At 39.0% G+C, this 19,131-nt stretch overlaps 1 protein-coding gene across 2 annotated transcripts in view; it reads right to left on the bottom strand.

Annotated features, from left to right (window-relative positions):
- STK32A (serine/threonine kinase 32A) overlaps positions 1-19,131 on the bottom strand; it is a 136,439-nt gene that overhangs the window by 92,393 nt on the left and 24,915 nt on the right. For both annotated transcript variants that reach the window (XM_012178706.4, XM_004008932.5), the window contains exons 3-4: positions 4,369-4,424; positions 3,216-3,367 (exon numbers count right to left, since the gene is read on the bottom strand). In XM_012178706.4, the coding sequence (XP_012034096.1) occupies positions 3,216-3,367; positions 4,369-4,424 (208 nt within the window). The remainder of the gene's footprint in view (positions 1-3,215; positions 3,368-4,368; positions 4,425-19,131) is intronic.

Below are 19,131 nucleotides of genomic sequence, written 5' to 3'. Positions count from 1 at the left end.
TACCAAAAGGTACTGGTTATGTATAGTAAATTCAAATCTAATTGTGCATCCTGGATTGTGTCTGGCAACCCTAATTATAAATTGTGGTGCTCAGGAAATCTATACATGAAAGAAGGAATGAATGGGACTCATGCATCATCAAATACAGACATTTTACTGGAAAGTACACACTGTTAGGAGTGGTCGTTTCAAGGTGATAGGATTATTGGAGAGTTTTCATTTTTCTATGTGTTCTTCTGGTTTTAAAGTTGCCATGAGAGGAAACATTTTTAAAGGTAATATGTGTGTATGTTTATATTAGTATATTTATTCATAAGCCAACTTCTTAATATTAGTGCAAAGCCTCCTTGTGTTTTCCTTCATTCCGAAAATCAGAATTTTCTGAACATCCCCAGAGGACAAGGACATTTTGAGCATCCATGAGAAGATTATTATAAGTAGTATTGACAGGCCTACAGAGCATATCAGCAAAACAGAATACATAAATGGGTACAGAGGAGTTTTTGTAAAGAAAATATTGCTGCAATTTTATCGCATGATGCTTCTTAAGAAAACCAGCTCCTGAAGTTTTGGGGAGGTAAAGCTCAGTCGAGTTAAACTAGGACATAAAAATCTTGATTAAATTGTATATAACACACTGGAGATCTTTTTTTCTTTGATTCACAGAAGAAAGGTGGAAAAAGCATAAGCTTTTATAGGGAATGAGTTGGCAAGTGAGTGCCACCACACAGACAACCTGCCCTGACGCTGTGGGGCCAAGTACCCTTCAAAGTTGTCTTTTGGGGTCCACACTGGCCATTGGTGATGGGCACGTTCAGAATGCTATGACTTAATGGAGCAAGGAAAGTAAGAACTACCATTTGTAAGATGCTGACTATGTTCTGGGCACTGGGCATAGCTCTTGACCATACTTCATTCACACAAACAACCAAATTGCACACATTAACCCATTCTAACAACGGGACTTAAGAATTATGAAGTAAGTTACTCATAACCACACCTCCTGAAATATTACAAGGTACTTAAGAGCTGTGGAAAGAGACACTTATATTTACTATGCTGTACTGATTAAGGCATTTATTCGAAGGAATAAAGATGCTTTCTGAAGACTTATCTCAAGGTTTGAAGGATGAAAGCGCCGCTGTCTGTTCAGGAATGCCCCTCCCAGTTTCCAGTACTGAGTGTGGTGCTAGAATCATGGGGTAAGGAGTCTCTCCTCTCTTTTGTCAGTGTTAATGGTGCTCCGGGTTCTAATGCAGGATTCAGTGTCAGGGTGAGAAGAAGGGCAGAGTAGAATATATGTCCTGTTATCTCATGCACGGAGAAAAGAATGTTGTCTAGATTGACACCAAGTAAGCAAAGCAAAGTCTATAAGCTTTGGCCAGCTTCAAGTCTTATAACACTCACGTTATTTAAAAAGAGGGAACTGAGTGAAATCAACTTGGCCTACTCGGCGATGAGAGACAAGCATGAGAGAGTAAAATGCTAAGTGTGTCCTTATGAAGCGTTCCTGGTCTTAAAAGAAGAAAATTAGTTGCTTGAACTTTTGAAAAAGAACAGTGTGACTCTGAACAAAGGGAGGCTCATCATTGTGAAGAGAGAGGAAAAAAGGCAATTTGATGATTGTTAAGGATGGGAAAGAAAGAGTTGCATCCATTGAACTCTTTACATGGCAGCATTGTGAATAGGCCAGTCTAAATTACTGATTAAATACACTGAAGCTGTATTTAAAATTAGCTTCCCTATGTCTGAGGATTGCATAAACCCTAATAGACCTATTTCTAAGTCACACACAACCATCTTCTTTTCAACTGTAGCACAGAGGCTTTGAGCAAATTGTGTATGAAGTGAGCTGTATTAATCAAAGATGGAGACAGGTTTTATGCACTGATTCCTCCACAGAATCTCCCTAAACACACAGTGACATTTTGATGATTTTTCCATTAGTATTCTCTAACTAAAAAGGAGAAAAAAGTGTTTTTTTTTTTCCCCTTCATTAGTAAGTAAGAACTGCTTGGTATGCATATTTAAATAACAGTCATACTGAAGAACTGGCTCTTAATATAATGGATGCATTAAAATATAGAGGAAAATGAGCCAGCCACATAAAGACCTCAAAGTAATAGATAATGCAAGCCTCTCTGCCATTTTCTAAGCCTTGGATTATGATAATGGCTTTGAGAGCAGATCAGTCATTTAATGTCTAGCTACTGACATAAATTAGCTCCAGTTGTGTTAAAGCTGGTTTGAGGAGAAAGGCAGCACCCATCTTTTTCCAATTCATGAGTGTGTATATGGCTGCTTAAGAACTATGCTGCAAGGAAATCAGGTTGCTTGCCCATCGCTTTAAGGAGAAGGAGCTTTGTACAAGTCCTAACAATCAACTTCATGTCCGCCAGCAATGCCATACTTTGCATTCAAGTCCCTGCCCCACAATTATGGGGAAAAAGATGTAATGAGTGAGAAAACATTTGAACGCATTCCTTGGCAGCCTATTAAATGACAGTGCTTTCAACAGCAGTCCCCAATCTGTTTGGCACCAGGGGACCAGTTTGGGGTTGCTTAGTCACTTCTGACTCTGTGTGACCCTATGGACTGTAGCCTGCCAGGCTCCTCTGTTCATGGGATTCTCCAGGCAAGAATACTGGAGTGGGCTGCCATGCCCTCCTTCAGGGGATCTTCCTGACCCAGGGATCCAACCGGGTTACCTGCACTGCACGCAGATTCTTTACCACTGTGCTAGCAAGGAAGCCCAGGAACTGGTTTAGTAGAAGACAATTTTTCTACAGATGGGGGTGGGGGGAAATGGTTTGGGGAGGATTCAAGCATAGTTTGGTCCATGCTCCTATGAGGATCTAATGCCGCTGCTGATCTGTCAGGAGGAGGAGCTCCCAGTAATGTGCACAGTGGGGAGTGGCTATAAATACAGGTGGAGCTCACTCACCTCCTGCTGTGTGGCCCTGTTCATAACCAGGGGTTGGGGACCCCTGCTTCAAAAGGATACTGACCTCAAGGACAAGGGGATATACAGCAACTGAACTGAACAGTATAACAATTTTGTTTCTTTAGAAAGACAAACCAAGGTGAATGAAAGTCCCACGAAGATCCTAATGAGGGTTTTGCAAATGCACACGTAGAAATCAGGATGTGTTTACGTAACAGGGTTGGGGGTGAAGGCAGGACTGTCCCATTAAATGTCCAGTAAAACCACTCACCACAAATTGACCAGGAAAGGGTGCTCCAGTCCCTGCATGATCTGGAGCTCCTTGAAGACATTCCTCACTTCGTTGCGCTCCACGCACTTCTGTTTGTTCATGTACTTCATCGCGTACATCTTCTTGGTATCGTTCTTCTGTACGATGCAGACCTAACGGTGCCAGCCGGAGCGAGGACGTGATTAGGGAGGTGATGGATTGTGGGCATGAGACAGAGCAAGACTGGTTAGCACTGCCTGGAGGCCCTGACATGTGCAAATTCTCTGATGCTAAAGTTGCTACCAAGTCAATTTCTAAATCTCTCCTTTCTCAGACAAGTTTGCTTGTTTTTGCTTTTGGGGGTTTTTAAGACAACATATTGGTGGAAAATAACTTCCTCCATGTCAGGAATCTTGAAATAACAAATGACATTTTTATTCAGATTTTAGTGAATGAAATGGACATGGCTCAATGTTAAGATGAACAATATTGTGCAAAGAACTTCTTTTAGCAACCACAAGTGATATAACCAAAAAGGACTTGAAGCACTGGGGAAAACACTATGATGTCCATAGTTATAAAATTCTTGAAGAGGTTCATATAACGCCAGATAAAGTCGACAGCAGGTGATTCTAAAATGCAAGTTCAATATGAAATTATGAGATATTCTGTTAAGTTTGTCTCCACAAAGAAACTAATCAGGATTTGAATCTGGAAGATTCTTATAAAAAATTAGACTGAATGTGTATGTTTTATGTAGGGTTTTATATATATATATATATTTTTTTACAGTAGGTCTTCAAAAAAGAAAAAAATATGGTACAATTGGGGAAAACAGAAATCAGCTTCTGTCCTTCATGGAAAGATTTAATTCTTACACTGACAAGATAACTGTTACTGAAGGTACTGGTACAATTTGAAAATGATTATGAAACCTTACTCTTCCTGTTAGAGAAAGTGTGAAACTCCAATGACTAAGCTGATTTGACTTTGAGGTAATTCTGAAAGCATACATATTTGTTACGTAGCTGCCTGTCACATACTTTGTTCAAAGTGTGGTAATACTTTTATAAAAACATCTCATATTTATTGTGGTCCCAGTAATTCATCTGAACATTCTTGGGCTCTCTGAGCTACATACTCTCTGCTAGTGGTTAATCATTTTGGTTCTTACCTTCCCGAAACTGCCTTTTCCAATGGCTCGCAAAATTTCAAAGTGGTCGAAGTTGACTGCAAAACAAAAAGAACATCATGAGTAATTCAGTTGCTCTTTAGCAACTAATGAGTAATATATAAAAAGATTGAACTAAACTTAAGTACCTTATGTAAACAACATTCTAGACTACTTTAACATGACCGTTCATTCATCTGTAGACATTTCTTGAACACTTAATCACAGTGCTTAGTACTAGGGGCTATAGAAGTAATAGAGTAGAAATTGAGTCTCTGCTTTTCAGACTGTGGTCCAGTGAGGGCTCCATAGAGAGACTCTGGTGGATTAAACAGTCACTAAATGAATGGACAATTAAAACTTTCACTGAAAGTTAAGAAGGACAGAAGCCATGGGGATCTAAGTGTGTATAACAGGGGTTTTACATAGGTGGCCAGAGAGCTGGTCCTCTGTGCATACACTGCCCCTAAGGGTTGCACTTTAAAAATCTTCTCCTTGTCTGTTTTCTCATTACAACCACTCTTTCATGTATCAAAATGATTTCAATTTTCCCAAGTAGGAAACTATTATACATGTAAATTTATAGAATGAGTTGATCCCCAAGGCATAAATATCTAACAGAGGAGGATAAATATGAGCATTAAAGTCTATTTTATAAAATTCATTTGAAGTTGAGATGATCTTTTACATTTGCCATTTAAATATTCCACCCTGAGGGAATTCCTGGCAGTCCAGCGCTTAGGATTCATCGCTTTCACTGCAGGGGACTCGGGTTTGACCCTTGATTATAGAACTAAGATCCTACATGCCACATGACGTGGGCCCCCACTCCCAGAAATCCCATTTCTACTCTTTAACTTTAAATGGAGTATACTCTATAAAAATATTAAATCACTATGTTATATACTTGAAACTAATACATTTTAAATCAACTATATGTCAATTAAAAAAATTTTTTTCCTTCCAGGAGTCAGAAGCAATAAATATTTAGTTTATGATAGCATGGTCTCTTGGTTCAGTGCTCAAGAAACATTTGGTGAAGAGAACAAAGCATAGATTCTTCCAGAAAGGTGACAAGCTTTGGTTATGTGCCTTGATTATCTTGAATTGAGAAAATGTCCACTGTCTTTCCTGCTTTTTGAAATAAGGATTTAGATAAGTTAAATTCCAGATGAGGGCTTTTAAGAATTTAATCAGAAAAAATTGCAAAATACTGAAAGCTTCTATTCTTCTCTTTAAAAGACATGATTTATTGATTTCAAAATTAATTGGATTAACTCCTTTCGAAGGAAAGAAAGATGAGTAACAGAACCACTCATCTTCCAAGCTTTCTCAAGGTTGAAATATTTTTATAATGTGACTTCATAATCATTACTTAACACACAATTCACTTTAAGCCAAAAAAAAAAAAAGCCATTTAATCATGAGAGACAGCATGTCTATCACAAATAATTCTGGATTTAACCTGAAAAGAATGGTATTACTCTGATAAATGACAAACTTTTTTTTAATATTTTATTGAATTATAGTTGATTTAAAGTGTCATGTTAATTTCTCCTATACAGCAGTATGATTCAGCTGTTTATCACATAATACTGAATATAGCATCCTATACTGCAGTAGGACCTTGTTTATCCATTTTATATAAAATAGATTGCATCTGCTAATCCCAAACTCCCAATCCATCCCTCCCATTCCTACTCTTCCCACTTGGCAACCACAAGTCTGTTCTCTTTGTCTGAGTCTGTTTCTCTTTCATCAATATGTTCATTTATATCACTTTTTAAAGATTCTACATAAAAGTGGTATCATTTGATCGTCTTTGTCTGACTTACTTCACTTAGCTTGATATATAGTCCATCCATGTTTCTGCAGATGGTATTATTTCTTTCTTTTTTAAACCTGAGTAATATTCCATCATATAATTATACCACATCTTCTTTATCCAGTCCTCTGTCAGTGGACATTTAGATTGCTTCCATGTCTTGACTACTGTAAATAGTGCTGCTATGAACATGAGGTTGCCTATATCTTTTAGAACTATAGTTTTGTCTGGATATATGCCCAGGCATGGGATTGCTGGATCATATGGCAAATCTGTATTTTGAGGGACGTTTATACTGTTTTCCATAGTGGCTGCGCCAATTTACATCGCCACCAGTAGTGTAACAGAGTTCCTTTTTTCGCCACACCCCTGCTAGCATTTGTTGTGTGTAGTTGTTCAGTCACCAAGTTGTGTCCAGTTCTCTGCTACTCCGTGAACCACAGCATGCCAGGCTTCCCTGTTTTTCACTATTTCCCTGAGTTTGCTCAAATTCATGTCCATTGAGTCATGATGCCACCCAAACATCTTATAGTCCATCACCCTCTTCTCCTCTTGCCTTCAGTCTTTCCCAGCATTAGGGCCTTTTCCAGTGAATTAGCTCTTCACGTAAGTAAACTTTTTAATAATGGCCATTCCGGCTGGTTTTCAGTCTCTCCTTGTAGTTTTGCTTTGCATTTGTCTAATAACCAGTCCATTCTAAAGGAGATCAGTCCTGGGTGTTCACTGGAAGGACTGATGCTAAAGCTGAAACTCCAATACTTTGGCCACCTCATGCGAAGAGTTGACTCATTGGTAAAGACTCTGATGCTGGGAGGGATTGGGGGCAGGAGGAGAAGGGGATGACAGAGGATGAGATGGCTGGATGGCATCACCGACTCGATGCACATGAGTTTGGGTGAACTCCAGGAGTTGGTGATGGACGGAGGGAGGCCTGGCGTGCTGCGATTCATGGGGTCACAAAGAGTTGGACACGATTGAGCGACTGAACTGAACTGAATAATTAGTGATGGTGAGCACCTTGACATGTGCCTATAGGACATTTGTGTGTCTTTGTTGGAGAAATGTCTATTAATGTCTTCTGTCCATTTTTTGATTGGGTTTGGTTTTTTTGTTGAGTTGTACAAGCTGTTTTTGGAAGTGTATTTTGGAAATTAAGCCCTTGTCGGTCACATTGTTTACAAGTATTTTCTTCTAGTCTGTAGGCTGTCTTTTTGTTTTCTTTATGGTTTCCTTTGCTGTGCAAAACTTTGTAAGTTTGATTAAGTCCCATTTGCTTATTTTTGCTTTTATTTCTGCTGCCTTGGGAGACTGTCTTAAAACATTACTACAGTTTATGTCAGAGGATGTTTTCCCTATGTTCTCTTCTAGGAATTTTATGATGTCTCGTCTTATACTTCAGTCTTTAAGCCTGAATGACAGATTCTGAGTCCTTATTTTCTTATCTGTAAAAAAAAAAAAAGACCTTTCTAGACAAGAAAATACCTTTTTATATGGAAAATGCTAATAAAACTATTTACTTAAGTCATTCACTTGACTATGTTATCTTCTCAAACTCCTTGGTTCTGAGTTTATTTGCTACATCAGAAACTCTGAGGGCAGAGATGATATGTTGTTTAGTAATCTTTGTTTCATCTGTGTTTTCCTGGCAACTCAGAAAATCCCTGACTTGAAATAGTTGAAGGCATCTCTTTGTACTTCCCATAGAGCCTGGTACAGTGGTTTACACATGTATTTATTTGGCCATAAATCAAAGTAAGCTGTAAAGATAGAGAAGAACCCCCAAACAATTGCTTCTTATAGACAAGAGCCATTTGAGAACATGGATCTTCTAAGGAAGTATTTTTCAAACTGAGTCAAGAGTCATTAATAAGTTAGTGGTAATAAATCAATTTAGTGGTAGTAAAAAGCATTGAAAAATCAAATGGGATAGAATAGATAAGAAAATAACAAAAATGTCTTAAATGTAGTTACAGTAGTATTGACTTTGAAACTTTTGCTTTGGTTTTACATAATGTGTGTAGATAGATATGTACTGTATCAAGAGGTAATTTTTTGTCTATATTTTAATATGACTTGTCAACATAAATTGAAAAACTCTTTTATAAGTTTCCTCTTAAATTTCAAATTGAAATAACCAATGCAATGATTTCATCATATTCATTACATGAAGCTGAGTTAGACTTCATGAACTACATAAGTGTTGAAAAAAAAAATCAAGATTTATTTGCAAGCCCAAGATTTCACCTCTAGCAAATCTAGTAACTCACAGTGGTTCCTTCATGTGCAGCCTAGCTTAAAATGCTATGACTATGTCTTGCATCTCCAAGTATCACTATATAGCAGAGACCTAGAAGCATGAGCTTCCATTGTGATATTAACCCATTTCATGAACCGTGTCTTTTTATAAGCCATTTTAAGCTTTAATGAAAATAATAAAGGATTAGATGCCAGGTTGCTGATAAATTTCTACTAGCAGAACTGTCAATTAATGTCAGGTTAAGTCCCAGAAAAGTGACAATCTTAAAATTTTAGAGAAACTGCATCTTATTTATGCCTTTATTTCTAGTTAATCAAAGAAAGAACTGACTCCAGTCTAATGCCATAGTGCCCAAAGTCACTTCCCTGAATAATAATACACCCAATAAGTGAGAGAAAGCCAATAACTGGTTGAAAGTGAATGGAAAATAAGCTCTTATACTATCCATATAGTCCCTTCTTAAATATCCAACAGCATTACTAATTTGAAGGAAGGCAGATGGAAAAGGCAACCAAGCCTCATAGATTCAGGAAAAAAACGAGAGAGATGACATCAGAACTGTGGATTATATTGTCAACAGAAATCCTATTATAGGCATGTAGGGTTTGCCTTAAAGGAGTATGATACAGTATAGCCACTGTGCTTAAAAGTTTGGTCAACCTGTATAGTATTACCTAACAGATTACAAATGGCCCACAAGCCACAATGGGCCTGCAACTTGTTTTGTACCTCCTGTGAGCTACGATAGGTTCTACATTTTTAAAGGATTTTAAAAATAATATTTACTTTACAAAAAGTCTGCCAACCCTTGAGATTAAAAACAGTCTCTGGAGACAGAATATCCATGTTCAAATTCCAGCTCCTACAATTAATAGTTGTGCAATCCTGGTAATCTATTTCTATGCTCTGTTTCTTCATCGGTAAAATAGGGATGAAAATAATATATACATCATAGGGTTTGTAGTAAGAGGAAATGAGTACGTATGTAAAGTACTTAGAATATGAACTGGAACTAATTACTTTTACTAGTACTACTGTTGCTGCTGCTGCTAAGTCACTTCAGTCGTGTCCGACTCTGTGTGACCCCATAGACAGCAGCCCACCAGGCTCCCCCGTCCCTGGGATTCTCCAGGCAAGAACACTGGAGTGGGTTGTCATTTCCTTCTCCAAAGCATGAAAGTGAAAAGTGAAAGGGAAGTCACTCTATCGTGTTCGACTCTTTGCGACCCCATGGACTGCAGCCTACCAGGCTCCTCCATCCATGGGATTTTCCAGGCAAGAGTACTACTACATGGATATTATCAGGCAACATGGAGGTAAATGGCAGCTGTCCGTGTTATTTCTACACATCTGGGCTTTGTAGTCTGTGGTGTGGTGGTCTTGAAGCAGTGCTTTCTTCAATCTCTAAAGCAAAGCTAACCTTTGTTGTGTCTTCTTTTTGTTTCTTAGCCTTGTAGTGTGTTTTAAAACTTTCTTTCTGGTTCACGGAGGCGCTCTGGTGCCAGGAAAATAAAAAGGCCTTCTGGAAGCCCTATTAGACGATGGGCCTTTGTAGGGTTTGAAGGCAGTGGTTGAGTATAAGGAGAGACAAAACCTGGTTCTCATTACGCTGAGGCTAGGCCAGGAAATGTGGCCTAATGAGAAGCCAATAGGCAACAGCAGCTCAACCTCCTATACCTTCTTCTCTGCTCGAGTCTTCCTTTCACGTTGGTCTTCTACCCCAGTCTTAGTGACCATCATGTCGCTAGAGCATCCTTAAGGCTGCCTGGGGGTATATCAGGTTAACAGACAAAGCTGAATGGATCCTAATGTTATGATACCACGCGTAGTATTTTAAAAACTAAGTATTTCAAAAGGACTTCCTTTAGAGTTTTTCTTTTGAATAGGTGTACATTCTCCATTAATCATCCAGACACAAAGTCTGTATGCATCAGGAACCTGTTACATACATTTCCTTTGTATGTCTCATTGTATCCTTGAAATAACCTTATGGTTTTTATAGATATGCATGCTCAGCCTAGAGATTAAATAATAATTATAACTAGTATGGGCTTCCCTGGCAGCTCAGATGGTAAAGAATCTCCCTGCAATGCAGGAGACCTGGGTTTGATCCCTGGGTTGGGAAGATCCCCTGGAGGAGGGCATGGAAACCCACTCCAGTATTCTTGCCTGGGGAATTCCCGTGGACAGAGGAGCCTGGCCAGCTACAGTCCCTGGGCCTCAAAGAGTTGGACATGACTGCGTAACTAAGCACAGCACAGCATTACTAGTACAGTGAATCACTTATCTTGGGAATAGTTTCACAAGCCAGAAAGTAAGCAAAACTTCTTCAGTCAAAGCTACATATGTAAATTCTCTATGAAGGTACCCCATTTGAAAATCAAGAGAGACCGTTGAAAAGTCCAACCCAATATTTTTTTCCCTTGTGTGAGCACCCAAGGAAGCTCATGAATTGCATTTAAGGACCATTGAGTGAGAAACAAAAGTTTAGGCACTAAAATCATACTCAGCTCATTGGCAGGTCAAATTTATCAGTTACATGTCCAGTAGGACTAACTGAGGGGACAGCGGTTGACTGTTGCCACAAAGTCACACTCAATACTTGAGAGGAGGAGTGGACAGAAGCAACTCACCATCATGTAAATTCAAATACACCTTTCTGCTCCTGGACCCACACTCTTATCTATGTTTTTATAGTTGTCTTACAGTTAACCCAGAGGTAGAATGGGGGGAAGCAAGGTGAGACTGCTTTGTGTCTCCTTCTAGAATCACAAGTCAGGCTTTCCCAAGTCTTTTCCTAAACAGAAGTCTACTGATGGTGGCTCCAGGGCTGATGCTCTTTATTTCCTTCCTTCTACCTCCTTTCATCTCAACATTCTGTTCTATAAACAGTGTTGAAGGAAAGAAAACTAGAAAGAAACTAAAAAGGAAACACTTTTTAGACTTTGTTATACCACCCTGACATTTGGAATTTGGGAGAAAAACATCCTAGAAAGTAAAGCAGAAAACCCATTCTTTTTTCTTCTTTTGAGGTAGAAATATTTGGAAAATTTTATTTTTTTCCTTTAAAAGATGCCAGCCTTCATAAGTACCAAATCATGAACATGTGTGAGATTTCCAAGAACCACCCTTCTAGATATTTCTGTGAACCTTTCTATTGCTGAGAGAAAAAGGACACCAGCAGTGGGACCTTAGATAAGTTACTACATTTTTTTTTAAATCACAAGGTCCCCATCTGTAAAACAGAGCTCATTAAACTTGACTCACAGGTGGTTTTGAAAATGAGGTATAATGTCAGAAGTATAATGTCTGGCCCACTGAAAACTAAAAATTACAAATGATAAAAAGTACAATTATTTAGAGAAAATGAAGTATTCTTCCCTTCCAAAATGTTAGTTCTGTTCCTAGAAGGCAATTACTGTTAACCAATTCTGTATCCGTCAAGAGATTTTTTTCCCTGCATACTACAGGTATTCCCGTTTGACAGCAATAGCAAGGTAATAGCATTCCTATATGATTGTAGATTATAAGCACTTTCTACATAATTGTTTCTGTCCTTTCATACCATTACATATAGCTCTATATGTAATTATTTTAAATAGCTTCTTTGTATTTTCTTGCATAAATATACCATAAAAGATTTAGCCAACTGATGGACTTCCAAAGATGATTTGATTACCTGCTGTTACCTGCAATAATCTCACAAACATCCTTGATCAGCTTATGTGCATATGTTGTAGGCTGTCTTTATAAAAGTAGATCTTCTGGGACAAATATAGAATGGATTTTCCAATTTAAAAGATACTGCAAATAGCTCCTCAAAGATGTTATACCAAATCTCATTCAGTAATGTGTCCATTACTTAGCTTGTGTTAGCTTGTCCATTGCCCTGCCAACACTGTGATATCAACTGTCCTTGATCTAACAAAAAAAATTGAATTATTGATTTACCTTTATACAGTTGACTCTTGAAGAACATGGTGGGGAGTTGGGGTGCCAACCCTGCTCTAAGCAAAACTCTACATGTAATTTATCATTCTGCCCTCCATATCTAAGTTTCCTCCATATTTGAGTTCCATATCTATGGATTCAATCAAAGGTAGATTGTGTACTATTGTGATATGTATTTATTGAAAAAAAATCCAAGTATTAGTGGCCCACAAATTGTTGTTCGAAGGTCAGCTGTATTTTTCTAATGAGTGAAGTCTCATATCTTCATTTACATTTATTTTTTCAAAGGACTGCCTATTCACATATTTTTTCTTTTAATGAGTTATTTTTATTTATTTGCAAGTGAATTTAAAATGCTAAGTATATTAACTTTCTCTCTAGTACATCTCGAGCATATTTTTCTAGGCTGTCCATTTGGCTCTTGACTTAAACATTTTTAACAATGTAGAAAACATGTGTTAAATTTATATTTTATAGAGTCCAATTTTATATAGTCAAATGTATTAATCTTTCCCTTTTTGTGCTTCTGGACTTAGATCTTTTTTAAAAAGGCGTTTTTCTGGTTAAAAGCATGTACTTGTATTTTAATAGCTTTTGACATCTTCTAAAATATAACCTTAGAATAAATTATGCTGTATATATTCAAGATATACAGAATAAAAAAGTTTCCAAATCATAACAATTCTAAAAACTCCTGCTACTACTTACATGAAAAGTTAAAACAATTGATCATTTCCTTGCATGCTGTCATGCCAATGTGATTGCTAATAAGTGGATACTTACAAGCTTTGGGAGAATATCGTCTTGAAGCCAGCCCTCCATATCTTGCTTATGCTGACAATTTATTTAGTAAACACTCCACTTATATTGCACAATGTTAAGTACCAATGTTGCTGCTGCTAAGTCGCTTCAGTCGTGTCCGACTCTGTGCGACCCCATAGACAGCAGCCCACCAGGCTCCCCCGTCCCTGATATTCTCCAGGCAAGAACACTGGAGTGGGTTGCCATTTCCTTCTCCAGTGCATGAAAGTGAAAGTGAAATCACTCAGTTGTGTCCGACTCTTAGTGACCCCATGGTCTGCAGCCCACCAGGCTCCTCTGTCCATGGGATTTTCCAGGCAAGAGTACTGGAGTGGGTAGCCATTGCCCGGTCCCAATTGATTCAGCACACACATTGGCTGCTTAAACATGACACTGGGGCAGGCTATAATTCTCTGAAGGCAAAGTCAATTCAACATGGAAACAGTAATGGCTTAGCTGGTTACATATGTTCCTTCACTCCAGTTGAGAGAGGGCGGGGGCAGGGGGAAGTGTCTGTGTGTGTCTGTGTGTGTGAGTGTGTGTGTGTGTGTGTGAGTGTGTGTGTGTAATCCCTCCCCCTTCCGCCCAGTACAACAAAATAGACACTTGGGTGGAGTTCAGGTGCAGACGTTGCTCACTGTACTTGGTCTGTGTGCTGATGGCTTGCACAGCAACAGCTAGCTGGGAGAAACAACCAGCTGCTCTGTGCTGGGGAGAAAGCAAGCCAAGGCTGCCTACTTTCCTGGGGCCAACAGCCTCGTGGGACAACAGAATAATTAATATCTGTTAATATCTAATATTATCTAACAACAAAATAATTAATATCTGTTACTATTTAGCTAATATCTAATATTTTTGTAAGGCATATCAGGCATTAGTCTAAGCCTGTTATATAGATATATTATTTCAATTTCCCATCAATCCAATGAAACAGTACTACTATTATTGCCCTTTTCTTAAAGCTGAGCAAACTGTACCCTGAAGTAATGAATTTTTCCAGGGCCACAGTGTAAGCATGGGGCAGAATGGTGGAGTCCAGAGCTGTCCTCCAATGCTGTTCTCCACTGCAGCCCATTACATATAGGTAACGGTGCCTGAGAGAGAAGGATCTGCGGCCCAGAGTCAGGGAAAGCCTTGATCTCACCATAGTGCCCATCTTTCTGGCTTCTTCTCTTAAGCAGTATCTCTCTTTCGTGGATCCTATCTTAACAACAGTGGTCCCACCAACCGTGTGCGTCACTGGTATCTGTCACTCATCCTGTCCCCCGCTCCTTGCCAGAAGCCCTGGTCTGGGAGTGGGACTGTGACCCGAGCCATTCCATCTACATCCTTCACATGCAGGGTTTTCGGATCTGGAAATGCACACTTCCTCTGCTATCACAAAGCTTTCTGCATAGGAAAACAGATCTGGCCAAATGGGAAAACAAAACAAAACAAAACCAAAAGAGGTCAGGAGGTCCAGGAAATGAAACCAACACACAGAATAAAGTAGACTCATATAATAAAAATGGGGCCCTGATAGCATTAAAGTATGCAGCTTCATACCCAGATGGGTCCTATCTCGATTACTCTGCAGGCATCATGATATTCTTCCAGTAATTTTAAAATTTTTAGTTTTTTAGCAAAACTCACTCAAGTTCCAAGTAACACAAGCAGCACTGCTGTAAGGGAGGAAATCAGTTTCGTCCTGAGAATGCACCAAAACATCATCGGAGGGAGGATTAAGACGCGAGGAAAATGTTACAAGGGACTTCCTCTGTTTCTTCTTATTTTTATCCTTATATTGAATTGGAGTATCAGAAAGATAATCTGCCAGGAAAATGTAAGAAACATAAACATGAATGACTGCAGTGTAAAGGAATTCATAGGTACTGACAGCCTTGGTGGTACCACAGGGATTCCCAAATGTGTCCACCCATCAAAATATCAGAAAACACTGTTAACATGTTTTAAACACTGTTAAAACATTTTAAACACTGTTCAAAAATGAGTTTCATGGGCCTCACCTGAATCAAACTCTGGAGGCTAGACTTAAGAATCTGTATTTTAATCTACTCCCTGAGGGATTCTGATAGAACCTGCCAGGAACCAGTCTGCATGGCTTGATTTATGAACCACTGTTTCTTCCACTAAAAGCTACGGAGCTCTAAGGTGGGAGAAATTTTTTTCCTACTGTAGAAGATAAAAGAGCTGCAAGGAAAGGCAGCATTTCATTTGGGCCTTGCAGAAAGGCTAAGAGCTGAACAGGTAACCAAGCAGTAGAGGGCAGCAGGGATGTACGTACTGAGTGACCCAAACCTAGTGTGAAGAGTCCCTCAGTCAGTGTTATTTACCTGATTTCCATGGCCTTAAACCTTTTCACCTCTGCCCCCGTCCTCAGTGAATCTGAAGCTAATTATTAATGGTGTTTTATAAATAATCAGTTGGCCTCTGTTGCCTGCACTGTGACACATCTTAGGTCAAAGTTGATGATTATAATCATTACGTATTATGTACATCCATGCATAGGGCTTCCTGGTGGCACAGTGGCTAAGAATCCGCCTGCCAATGCAGGAGATGCTGGTTCAGTCCCTGAGTGGGGAAGATCCCCTGGAGAAGAAAATGGCCACCCGCTCCAGTACTGTTGCCTGGAAAATCCCACGGACAGAGGAGCCTGGCGGGCTACAGTCCATGGGCTCACAAAGAGTCAGACACAGCTGAGCACACGCACGTGTCTAGGTACTGACCCAGTACTTTATATATATTACCCTAATTAGTCCTTACACTGTAAGGCGATTATATTATTGCTCCTTTATGGATGAGTTATGGAGACCCCAAAATGTTAAATCTCCCAGGGGTAGGGTTTGGACTTGAAACTGACTTTGTGTGGCTCTAGTGGGTTCTGAGGTTTTGATAGTATATATGAGTCCTAAAAGTTTTGTAATACACTAGAGTGGTTATGAACATGAAACTCTGGGTTTGGGTTTTGACTGCACTGTTTACTAGCTATTAACTTTAAGGTAGTTAACCTAACCTCTCTGAGTTTAAATTTTCTTCCCTGTAAAACTGATTGTGTTTAGTATCCCTTCTAAGGATATTAGGAGGACTAGATGAAATAAGACATATCAAAGGTGCTTGTCAAGACTTTTTTGTTTGAACTCAATAGAGGTATCATCATTACTGTTCTGTTACTGGATGAGTCACTGTGGTATCAACCCAAGTTTTTTCCCCCAGAACATTAGGCAAAATGATACTGGCATATCACAGGACAGATAGTACCAAGAATATACCCTCTCTGAAGGCAGACACTGGGCTCATCCTGTTGACTATGGTATCTATATCACCTAGAGCCATGTTGGGTAGCACATGCATAATCAATATAATCAATACTTATTAAGTGAAGGAAGTACCATCACCAAGTTTAACAGAATATATATAGCTTAGGAAGAAATTTTTTAAAGATATGTTTCTTCATATTGACTTCCTAATGTATCGTTATTTAAAATAGATACCTCCTCACATTATTGTCAATCAACTATGCTTCAATTAAAAAAAATTAATTAAAAAATAAAATGGGTACCTCCTAAGAAATGTCTTACCAACAACCTAGTACTAAAAAGCTTCTTCATGAGTAGGCCGTAAAGTCTCCATTTGAATGTGACAACTTTAGATTTCTCTATACACACTGGATTTAGATCTCAAACACCTCAAGAACTGATTTACTCATTCTTTGAATTCAGAAGTGTCAAGAACCGCCATTCTCCACCCCACCAACCTCATAACCAACCAACAACCGCCCTAAGCAAGGACTTACATGCACCAGGAACTGAAGGATAATTAACAGCAGGAGCCAAAGGATGTTTGCTTTGTCAGTGCCGCATGATCATCAAACAAAGGTAAACGCACCTCACTATGGCAACAGAAGGTACTCAGGTTAAGTCGCAATCTTCCGGATACCTCATCATGCCTTCCCGATACCTCCTGGTGTCACTTTGCCCATTGATTTTTAAGAATGGATATTGCACATTTTGTCAAAAAGGGAATAAAAGGACTGGAAAAAGGAAGCACTGCCTAAAAATAATTGTTTTGGTGGAATTTACCAGTTTTCCATTAATTAGGTGAATGTTTAGTTGCCAAAAGATCTACTTATACCCTTTTAAGACAGTCACAGCAAGGAGGAAAGAAGTTCAACTCACTCCTCTAGGAGCCACAGCCTTGCTAGCAAGTCAAATCAACCAAGACTCTGAGCATCCCTGGGCCCAGGACTGTGGGAGACACTGATGGGAAGACAAAATTAGCTTGGGAGTAAGGGACAGCCTCAGGAAACTGAGCATGACTTGTTCAGTTGGATTTGTGAGAACACAAGGCCTGGATAACCAAATGCCCCTGCCTCATTTTTATTTTTCTGTAGTGTGTATATATTTGGAACCCATTCTTCAGTAATCTTTTTGGAATTAAATGAGTCTAAATATACATAAGAAAATGAGTAGACAAATGAAAGCAATTAACTGTTAAGTGTTTGGTATAGAAAGAGGTTCAGTGAAGCCTCAGAGTGGGGAGTAAAGATTGTGGCATGACAATTTTGTGTCTTGGTTTTCAGTGAAGATGGAATGCTTTGATGAAAGATAAAAAATGATTTTTGAGTCAGAAAGACTTGCACTGGAATCCTTGCTCCACTACTTACAAGATGAATGGAATTAGGAAATTTACTGGACGTTTCTGAGCTTCAATTTCTTACTCATAATGAAGAATATCTTTATATAAAACTAATAAACTTTTATCAAAAAAATACAAAAAAGTAGAAGAAAAAGAAAATCATCTAAAGATAATAATGACTGATATCTTGATTAGTTTTTCTGTCTTTTACACATTTTTATCAAAGTTATGTATCTATGTCTTTCTACCTGTATGCTGCTGCTGCTGCTAAGTCGCTTCAGTTGTGTCCAACTCTGTGTGACCCCATAGATGGCAGCCCACCAGGCTCCCCCGTCCCTGGGATTCTCCAGGCAAGGACACTGGAGTGGGTTGCCATTTCCTTCTCCAATGTGTGAAAGTGAAAAGTGAAAGTGAAGTCACTCAGTTGTGTCTGACTCCTAGCGACCCCATAGACTGCAGCCCACCAGGCTCCTCTGTCCATGGGATTTTCCAGGCAAGAGTACTGGAGTGGGGTGCTGTTGCCTTCTCCGTTCTACATGGATAAACAGGTTTAAAAGTCAGAGTTCTAAATGGTTTGTTACAAAACACTGATGTTAGTCCTGAGATCCACTTGTCTCATTCTCCAATCTCTCCTGGCCAAGAAGCTAACACTCTTACCTCTTTGAGTTAATAAATTTAGTAGTTTCGGCCATATAATCTAAATAGGATGAATTTTTTTGGTCAGTTTTAGGAATTAGTTAATGAATTTTCAAGATGGCAAGTAGGCATTTAGCTCAATTCCTTGGTCTTTTGACCTTACCCCAACAGGCTCCCATCTTTCTAAGACAGCTGTATCTGATATAATGATTTCAATTAGATCAGTATTCAGTATTTCCATTTTTATGAGTATGGAAACAGTATGCACACCTGAGTAATGTTGTAAACCACAATTGGGTTTCCCTTCTTGCACATTTACCCCCACCTGCGGAGTTAATAATTATCTTGTTTATACTTGCTTGCTTTTCTGTATCCTCTTTACTAATTCAATCTCAAAGTCTTCTCTGGTGGTCTAAGTACCCTCTAACATGTTCAAGTGCATCAACCACATGATCATCTTCCTGAAAATATCTCTACCCGACCCCTCCAGTCTAGACTGTTTATTGTTTTTTGCTTCACAGCTGTCATCCTAGGGCTCCCTGTTTCCCTCTTCCCTGGGCTTTTCATTCATTGGTTTTCTTTAATGACAGAATCCTTGCTTATTGCCTGCACTGTCTCCCTCTTGTTGGATTCTCTTATTTCTGTGGAGTGTATCCTATAA

This window comes from Ovis aries, chromosome 5 (assembly GCF_016772045.2).
Source record: "Ovis aries strain OAR_USU_Benz2616 breed Rambouillet chromosome 5, ARS-UI_Ramb_v3.0, whole genome shotgun sequence".
Classification (NCBI taxonomy): Eukaryota; Metazoa; Chordata; class Mammalia; order Artiodactyla; family Bovidae; genus Ovis; species Ovis aries.
Note: the sequence above shows the minus strand (reverse complement) of the source record. Positions and strands in the feature narration are given on the sequence as shown.